This window comes from Tinamus guttatus, unplaced genomic scaffold, assembly GCF_059628265.1.
Source record: "Tinamus guttatus ecotype Peru unplaced genomic scaffold, ASM5962826v1 Tinamus_guttatus_pri_ptg000048l, whole genome shotgun sequence".
NCBI lineage: Eukaryota > Metazoa > Chordata > Aves > Tinamiformes > Tinamidae > Tinamus > Tinamus guttatus.
In genome coordinates, this window is record NW_028288582.1 from 1,005,316 (window position 1) to 1,014,845 (window position 9,530).

The 9,530-nt window shown below is 48.8% G+C and overlaps 1 protein-coding gene across 5 annotated transcripts in view; it reads left to right on the forward strand.

Annotated features, from left to right (window-relative positions):
* The window catches only part of KTN1 (kinectin 1), a 48,962-nt gene extending 42,139 nt beyond the window's left edge, over positions 1 to 6,823 (forward strand). For all 5 annotated transcript variants that reach the window (XM_088539111.1, XM_088539117.1, XM_088539123.1 and 2 more), the window contains 4 exons: positions 466 to 549; positions 2,139 to 2,231; positions 5,717 to 5,840; positions 6,314 to 6,823. In XM_088539111.1, the coding sequence (XP_088395237.1) occupies positions 466 to 549; positions 2,139 to 2,231; positions 5,717 to 5,840; positions 6,314 to 6,318 (306 nt within the window). In that variant the 3' untranslated portion in view covers positions 6,319 to 6,823. The remainder of the gene's footprint in view (positions 1 to 465; positions 550 to 2,138; positions 2,232 to 5,716; positions 5,841 to 6,313) is intronic.
* Positions 6,824 to 9,530: the final 2,707 nt, after the last annotated feature.

Sequence of the window (9,530 nt, forward strand, 5' to 3'; positions counted from 1 at the left end):
TTTATTAAGATGACAAGTAGAATTTTTAGTTTATTCAGCAGTAAAGTGACTATTTGGCCTGAATTAGGAAGATGACGGTTTACATTTTTTCCATATTTGTTGTGAATTAAGCTGAAGTCTGGATTGACTTTTGATAGGAATGCTAGAGAGGCTGAAGAATATTCAGAATTGCTTATATTCTTTTTGGCAATACAGTTTAAAAGTTGAAAGCCCTTGTAATCAAGTTGATGCTAACCCTGTGTTTTTTTCTGTAGTTTCCATTCTTTACATTTACTTTTACAGATGGGGTCTCTCTCTTTCTTGACTGTCCTTGTGAACCTCATCATACCTGTTGACTAATCCAGTGTGTGTAATTGTTAATAATTGTAGTCCCTCTGCAGTCAGTGTGTGCTGGGTTAATCCCCAAGGGAGATGGATTAAAGCGGGCAGGGGGGGAACTCATCTTCTTTTTTTACTGTTTTACAGCTGAAAACACAGTTAAATGAAACACTATCAAAACTCAAAATTGATCAAAATGAGAGGCAGAAGGTTGCTGGTGACTTGCCCAAGGTAAACACAGTCTTTTAACAGTCACAGATTTAAACATAGTAGAAGCTGTCATGATTTAGTGGTCCTGGTTTAGCAGTGCTAGATAATGAGGTTCCCTGTGGGGTTTTTGCTCCACTTACTGGTGCCCCAGGTGACTGGGGCTGTGGATGGAAGAGCTGATGCGAGATACTTGTCTACCCCAAATAATAAAATGCCTCAACCAGCTCTGCTTAATTATCCTTCTTGAAAGCATCTCACGTTCACGATAATCTTGTGCCAATGAGAATAAGTGATGATTTAGGGCTGGCTGAGCATTCCTTAAATAAAGCAAGAAACAAAAATGAATGCCTGGATCTCCACGTCACTGCATACTGGAATGTTTAAATCCATTCTCAGAGCAGTGGTTGCAGGTTGGGTTACAAGCTGGCCAGCCTGCCTACAAGGGATTACAAATTGGCTCTAACCTCAGGCAGGTCTTTACAGTTAGCTCTACTCAGCCATGATGAGGCAGGCAGGCGAGTTACCTCTGCTGTTCCTCAGTGGCTGCTTAGAGGGATATCTTCAAGTTGGAGAGATCTGAGAGAATACCTATCACGGGAGGACTGATAAACGTAGACAAGAATCTGCAGAGTTGCTGTGGCCTGACTCCAAATCATTTAACGCCTCCTTGTTCCATCAGCAATGCTGTTTTCTTGGCCATGAGCACAGCGTATAAGTGTTGGAAGCAACGTGTGAAGCATGGGTCTGGTTGGGTGGTTTTAGTAAGACAGGTTGCTAGTGCTTTGGTTTTAACAGCAACTTTTAGATGCCTTCTAGAGCTGGTCTCTCTTGGGTTACTCCAGGACCTGTCGGTGCTGGATAAATGGACTTGCTGACTAGATTGGTTCTGGCCTTGGTGGCATTTTGCCTGCCTTGAAAGGTGATCCCTGAGGCTGAACTGTTTTCATCCAAAGCAGAAGCTGAAACAGCAAGTCAGCAATGTAGCTCAAGAAGGAAAGGTGGCAGAAAGAGGGAGGTGAGGAGGAGGTCAGGTTGGGTTCCATCCCTGCAGGATGGGAAGGAGTGGATGCTGAGGGAGAGCTATGGCTGGGGTAGGAGGCAGCCCTTGTCTGGGGACAGGGACAAATGGTCACAGAAGCACTGGGAAAGGGTAGAAAGATGAAAGAAGCCTTGTTGAGATAAGGTGTTTGCAGCACTTTGTTCATATGTCAACTTCCAACTGCTCTGAAGTGAGCTGTGCTGCTATCCCTGGTTTGTGCAGATCTGAATAAATGCAGATTTGCAATCAGGATTTGGGAGACCTCCCTGTGCTACACTCTCATATGGAGAAAAAAAAAGCTGTGCAATTTTTACCTGATAACTTGATGTGAGGCTATTAAAGCATCCCCCTAGAATAGCTTTCCAGTGTAGGCAGGCTGACATGCAACATGCAGATTGTAAGTAGACACATCAATCTCAGGGAAAAATGCGTTGGTCCCCTGGGTGAGTCTGGCATAAAACAGATTTCCTCCCAGAACAATGATTTCTTCTGCCTCTAGTGCTTGTGGAGAGAGAGGAATTTGCCTTTTCAGCCTTTGCTAGTTGTTGTCTTCTCTGTGTTCCCCCTACAGGCCCAGGAGTCCTTGGCATCTCTTGAGAGAGAAATTGGAAAGGCTGCTGGGGATGCCAATGTTATTGAGAACAGCGATGTTTGCACGGAGTCGGTGAGTGTTTCCTTGGAGTCCATCCCTGGGGGCATGCAAATCTCATGTGAGTTATGTATTTGAGGAAGCAAACTGCAGCAAAGGAACAGGACGTGTGCTGCTGACAGTAAATTAAAGCCTGATGAAGTTTCCTAGTTCACAACTCGTCAGTGTGGTGTTTTGGAGCTGTATCCTGGGGACGCAGAGGTTTTGCTAAGTGTTGGGAGTTCTGCTGTCATCTGGATCGTAAGCTCTGTCCTGTGTCTCATGTTTGCAAAAAGGGAAGGGATTCACTGCATGAGACCTGGGCTTCCAAAGTCAGGGAGCTCTTGACTGTTGTGCTGTGCTCTAACCATGCCAAGAGCTGGAAATGCAGCTGGGCCTTGGGGACCACTCGTGTTTCATCCCTGAGCTGGTTTCCTGCAGAGGATGTTCGGTTTGCTGAGCCCTGCCTTGTGCTGCCAGCAGGAGAGGAGGTGGCTGGGACGGTGAGTGGCACTGGGTGCTCCCTGTCCCCACCTGCAGCAGGTGGAGAGGAAGAGTCTGAAAGCCCAAGCCAGCCTGCTTGCCCTCTGCTATGCCCTTGCCGTGACCTGTTTTGGCTTGATGGATGGGGACTGACCGGGGAGCAGCCAAGAGAGCTCAGGGAGGCTTTGGGATGTCTCCCACCTTGCCCAAACCTGGGGCAGGGCTGATAGAACAGGCTGAGCAGGGAGAGAGCCCTCACCCTGCGCATCCACCTTCCTCTTGGAGCTCTGCATCTCATCAGCAGCACAGGCTGGTCCTAACTGCTGCTCTGCCAGCAGCAGGAGCACAGGGGCTGCCTGCCGGGCTGCACAGCAGCCACTTAAGGGATTGGAGCATCCATGGCATGAGGAGAGTCTGAGCAAGCGGGGCCTGTTCAGCCTGGAGAGAAGACTGAGAGGGATCTGATCAACATGTGCAAGTACCTGACGGGGGAATGTAGGGAGGATGAGGCCAAACTCTTCCCAGTGGTGGCCAGTGACAGGACAAGGGGTAACAGGGACAAGTTGAAACCCAGGAGGTTCCATCTCCATGTGAGGAAGAGCTTCTTTGCTGTGAGGGTGCCAGAGCCCTGGCACAGGCTGCCCAGAGAGGCTGTGGAGGCTCCTTCTCTGGAGATCTTCCAACCTGCCTGGATGCCACCCTGTGCCCCGGCTGTCTCTGCAGGGGCTTGGACCGCATGATCCCTAGAGGTCCTTTCCAACCTGAACCCATTCTGTGCTTATCAAAACTGTTCCTGTAGCACCATCTGTGGTTCCTGCTGGCCAGCAGCACCTGGTGAGCACTCCCAAACCAGGTGTCCCTAGATGTGCCCTGCCGTGGCTCAAGGACATTGTTCTGGTTTAACCTCTTCAGCCCAAGCCAGCTCATACAGCACCCCCAGGGTACATGTTGCTCGGTTCTAGGTGCACGGGCACATTGGAAGCCCAAGCAGGTTTTCTCCAGAACGTCAGTTCCTCTTTTCTCAAGAGGAACAAGGAAAAATACAGTGCCAATAAACCTGTAATTAAATCTCCATTAGTAGAAAATGTTAATTGTCTGTTCACTGCTTTAAATAGGTAGCCATTGCCAGAGATAAAATTAGACTGTCTCTGTCGTCTTCCCTTTTTGCTTCCTAATTTTTTTTTTTTTTTTTTGGTTTTAAGAGCTGTCTCCCCAGAAGCCTAAAAACCTGGCTTAAAATAGCTCTCAGACTAAAAAAGAAAGTCTTCCAGCCACTTTTACCTAGCAACAGTCTCTTCCCTTTTTAAAGGGATGTGAAGATGCTTGCTTGGAGATGAGCATATTTGTTCCTTTTGAGTACGAGAAGCAACCCACAAAACTGTGGAATGATGTCTGCAACACAGTCTGGATATTTTCTTTAGACTGCTTCTCTCTCTATTTAAAAATGGATCGTTTGGGTTTTCTAATCAGCTTCCTTGTCACTTATGGAACTAGATGATGCTGAAGGTGCCTTTTAGTGCACTTTAAGGAAGTCATTTCTATTCAGCAGTTTTCCTAGGCACTAAACCTATTTTGAGGCTGATATGCGGTCTAATATTTTTGGGTTTTTTTTTCCCCTGAATCCCTAAGTAAAACACTCCATCACTGGAAACACAGTGCCCTACATCACGTAAAGGCTGCTGGAAATGAACGTGTCCATTCAGTGGGAGGGAGGACCAGATTGCACATGTCCCTGCAGCTCTGGTTGTCCATGGGGATTTTTAGGGAGCATCCCTAACCCTCCAGAAACGTAACCACAGAGAGGGTCCACGCGCCTTCACCAGCCCCGACGTGTGGGCTGCTGGGGCTTGGGACAGCAGCGTTGCCCTCTCCTTGTGCTCCTGCTCTTGCTCCGTGCCCTGGGCTCTGCCTGTCCCCAAAACGTGCCCTTCCATGCGGGGTGACACGTGTGTCTAGTTCATGAGTGATTGCTGGGTGATACTAGCCAAGCCATAAAATACAGCACAGGAAGATGATAAAAGAGAAGAGGGCTCTTCTGGGGCAGGAGGGCTGAGAGGGAACTGAAAGGCTCCTTCTGCTTGTGAGGGTTTCTGTGCTAATGCACGTGCCCGCTTGTCCCTGGCAATAAACCTACTTCTGGACAAGTTTCCAGTGATGATTTACAGTAGAAAAGATGTTTACTAGTTGCTCTGAGGTGAGAGCTGTGCTGAAGTGAGAGCTTTGCCCTCTTGCCCAAGCCCAGACTAGTTCCTGTACGGTGCAGGTGACTGAGTTTCATTTACTGCCCTCCCTACCTTACAGGAAGGTCCAATTCTGTTGGAAAATGTAATGTTGGAACTGTAAAAGCCCCTTTCATTTGGATGGGGTTGACTGTTGGGTGGTCGTGTATCATGTCCACCAAGCTCAACTTGCTTATTTTTTTAGCAGAGGGATGTTGCAAGGGAGGCGCTCTCAGGTCTAGTTGTGTGTCTGCCCTCGGAGCTGAGTAAGGAACAGGCCTGTGGAACAGGCCTCTTGGATGTGGAATCCCTTGTATGTCTGTCAAGGAAGTAATCAATAAAAGTAATAAAACCAAGATGATGTCACTTGGCTCGGCAGGACAGACCTTGGGAGAGCAGGGCAGGGAGGAGTCCACCTGGGGTTGTAACACTTCCCTATCCATACAGAACTGTTGAACTCCTGAAAAAAACTACTTGGTTTCTATGGTTTATTTATTTTTTAAAAATATGAAACCACCTTCTGAGGCCAGATGAGCTGCAGTTATGAGCACAAGTCCTGGTAATCCGAACCCTGGGGCATGGGGGCTGGTGATGCCCTTGCTGGCGTGCAGCACGTGCGGGTGATTCCTCAGTGCAGGAATTTGCTGGGTGACTTTGAGCAGCGTTCTCTGTAAATGTGGCTGTAACCCTCTGATTTACAAGGATTGCTCCCATCTGTGCAAGACGCTGTAGTTTTTATATGGAGAATCTAATTCTAGACTTTCTTGATGATTAGACTGTAAATGAGTTTTTAATGACTTTTTTTTTTCCTCCTTCCAGGAATTGACTGATAAAAGACTAAATGTGGCGGTGAATCTTAACCAGGATGTAGGTCATCTCAAGAAGCTGCTTGTGTCAGTAAGCCAAATGCTGTCCAAGGGACGAGAGCACTACCAGCTAGTAGGTAGGAACAGCTCCGAGTGGGCTTGGTAGGAGGGATGGGGAGACCCTGGTCAGATTTAACACACCTGGTGTCACAATCTGCAACTTTTTAAATGGAATCAAGAGCTTCTAGGAGATGTGTTTCCCCCTGGGTATCTACTTCAGTTAGCTGGGGCTGACTTCACCTCCCCGTGCCCCGGGACACCAAATTTTTTATCCTTGCATCTTGCTCCTCACCTCTCCGCTCAACAAGTTTCCTAGTTTTTCTTCAAGAATCCGTGCTTTTGTTCCCTCTTGCCAGTAACATGGATAAAAAGATCCGCAAAAACATCACGCTCACAGAGCCGGCTCCGCGGGCTCTGACGGGTGCTTTAGCCTCTGGTTTTATCCCCCCGTCGGAGAGGCCTCCCCATCCCTGCTCCTTCCTTCGGGCTCCGGCCCGGTGCTGGCGGAGCCGCTTTTGGGCTTACGTGGCACTTTGTGTTTCTCTTGCAGAATGAAGTCACCGGGGAATCGTTAATTTGAGGATAGCAGAAGGCATTGTATTATATTTTGCCAAATTAAAGCCTTATTTATGTTTTCACCCTTTCTACTTCGTCAGAAACACTGAACAGAGTTTTGTCTTTTCTAATCCTTGTTAGACTACTGATTTAAAGAAAAAAAAAAAACAGCTCTGTAGACACCTCCAGAGTTTAGTTTTATAATAAAAAGGAAAAAAAAAACTGTTTGGATAATTAGACCTTTACATTCCTGGAGAGACAGTAAACATGTAATCTTTTATTTTGCTCAATAAAACTTGTTCAGAAAACGCCAATGTGGCAAAGTCACCGACGGAATATAACATTTTAATACTGATGTTGTACACTGTTTTACTTAAAATACATTTTGGGATTAGCTGCCTCTGACTTCAACCTCAAGTAAACACTCCTTTTTTTTTTTTTTTTTTTTTGGTTGCTAATGTAATCAGTTTTTGTAATGGTGTCAGCAAATAAAGGGATGCTATTATTCAAGGTGTTTCTGCGCCCTTCTTTCAGCCGAAGTTTGCTGAGGGCTCCTCGGGTGAGATCTCACCTTTCCCCTCCCCAAAACGAGTGCCAGGCTCTGCTCGGTGTGTGGGGCTGCAGCAGAGAGGGCACGAGCTTGAAAAGAGGCAAACTGGGGCGCTTCAAAGCAGGGCTTGCTCTGAAGTTTGCAGAGAAAGGTGAAGCTTGCCGAGAAAGGTTTATAAAGAAAACGCAGCAGCAGCAGCAAAGCTTCGTGCACGCACTCTGCGGTTCCGCATCGTGTGTGTGGTTTTTTTTTGTTTTTTTTTTGGCAAACTCAGTGTAAAGCAGTTTGCAGTGCTCCAAGTTTTTCAGTTTTGTGGAAGTGTCTGATTGAAGCCGCCCGGCCGTTGTCAGCGCGCAGGAGATCTCCGCTTGCCCAGGACCTGCCTCCTGGGTGTCTGCGGTGGAAGGTGCGTAGGTGGGGATGGATTTTGGATGCTCTGCTCGTACCGACTGCTTTGCTGGGACCCAGCCCCAGCAAGGTGTCTGTGATGGGACAAGGTGGGGAGATGTGCTGGCCTTCCCCTTTGGGGTTTTGCGTGTGCATGCTGAAGGAGTTCTCCAGGGCTGCGTGAGCATCTTCAGTGATGTGAGATGTTCTTGCTGAGCTGTCAATAGCGCTCGAGGATGTGATTATCTGAGAGAAGGCAACAAAGCAGCTGGGGGCCACAGTTAATTAATTGCAGAGGTTAAAAGTGGTTCAAACTGCTCAGCCTGAGCTGTACATACTCTTGCCTTTGGGTTTTTTTCTTTCTTTTGTTAACTTTTTGTCTTTTCAGCACCCTTAACAAGGCAGCAGTCCGAGAAGGTTCTTCCTTGCACGGAGTCAGTAATATCCTGGATGATGCCCGTGGAGGGCAGAAAGCTACATGCTACATCCCTTAGGGTCAGTGCTGCTCTTCAGCTCCTCCTGGAGCTCTGGTTCTCCTTTCCCTATGTGGTGAAGGGCAGTGGACAGCAGGGAAATGTCACGGGGAGCTGCTTCTCATCCTCCTTTGTCTCGCCAGATCCCACTTTTCCCTTTATACTTGGTCTAGGGGTGCTCAGGGCTTTCCTGTGTGGCATCTCACCACGTGTGTTGCTGGTCAAAAAACATGTGGATGGGCACTGGCAAGTTTCCTCAATCCTTCCTTCCCTGCCCTTAGGTTGGAACAGTGGCTTTGCAGGAGCCTTTCTGGATGTGATGAACACGGTGGTGATGGAGAAACGGGGCCGTTGCGCAGGTACCGAGTGGAGCTGGGCTCATTCACCTGCGTTTGGAGCCACCGTCCTCCTCCCAGACGTGCTGCTGCCTCCCTCCAGCAGTGGGTAGAGTTTGGGTTATTTCTAGGCTAGCTTTTTCGTGGGCAAATCCACAAGACGACCGAGGTCTCCAGTTAAGGCGATGCCCCTTTTCCCTCAAAAGGGTGGTTTGGAAAGGGCGGCCTGCCCTTGCAGAGCCCTTGCAGGGGCAGCGTTTGGAGAAGCAAAGAGCTCGTGTGGGTGAGCCTGGAGATCTGCAGGTCTCTCCAGGCTCTGGAGTTTTCTGCAGGGCAGAGCTGCAGAGCGGCAGGGACGCTCCTGCTGCAGTACCCAGCGTAAGAGCTGGAGAACTGCAGAGTCATTCACTCTTCTTGGCACAGGTCCTCGCGGGAGAGGACACGAGACCTTTCTTGTGAACCCTCCCTGCAGTGGGGGGTGGTTCTTGTTTGTTTGTCTGAGCTGTAAACATTTGGCTGCCTTCCCAGAGGTGTTAAGGGCAGCTGGAAGAAGATCCTCCAAAAGCCCAGCTGAACAAACTGGGATCCCTGCTCCGAGTCGGGGAGAGGTTCACACAGTTTCCCAGGACCCGTGGGGAGGTTGATGGGTCACGTACGGTCTCCCTGTTCTCTCCAGCCTTGCACTAAAATGCACCTGACGGCCAAAGTTGAGAGAGAATCATCAGCTTTAGCTGGGTGACTTCATCAGTAGGAAACCGGTGACGCTCTGGGCATCTTCTAAGGTAAAATGCAATGACCAAAAAGAAGAAAAATCCCCAACCCCGTGGAGCATCGTGAAGGTCACACAGGTATGTGCCGTGCTGGCTCAGCCCCTTCTCCATAGGGAGAACTTGAGCCCATTTGTCGCCATCCGAGGCCGGGAGCTGGCGCCCGCGGAGCAGCGTCCTGCAAAGGTCCCGCGCGCCGCGTTGAGGCGCTGCCCGCGCTAGAGGGAGACAATAACTAATGGATACACAACAGCTTTTGTTGGAAAAACCCCACCGAGGTGGCTGTTTGGCCACGCTGGAGCCGCTGGGCTGCTCTGCCCAGCGAGGGGTTGAGCTTAGTTCACCTACAAGCGACCTCCCTTTCTGCTGCTCTTAATCAGCCTTGTTAAAAATGGAGATGAGAAGGGAAGCGTTTGAGCTGCTGCTTTACTCCCAGGGCTTCCAGAAGTGCTGCTGCCTCCTCCCGAACTGTGACTTCCAGGTCCCCCATCCTCCCTTTTTCCAGTTTGATCCAGACAGTAGCAGTGAGCTTTGCAGAAGCTGCACGTATTCTGGTGGCTACTTTTCCTTTTTCTGAGCCAACGACCCCCTCTTTTTTTTTTTTTTTTTTAAATGATACCAGCAGCAATAACTAATTACCTCTTTCAATTTTATTTCAGCCCCCAATCATTCAAACAGTTTTGCAACAGAACCATGTGTT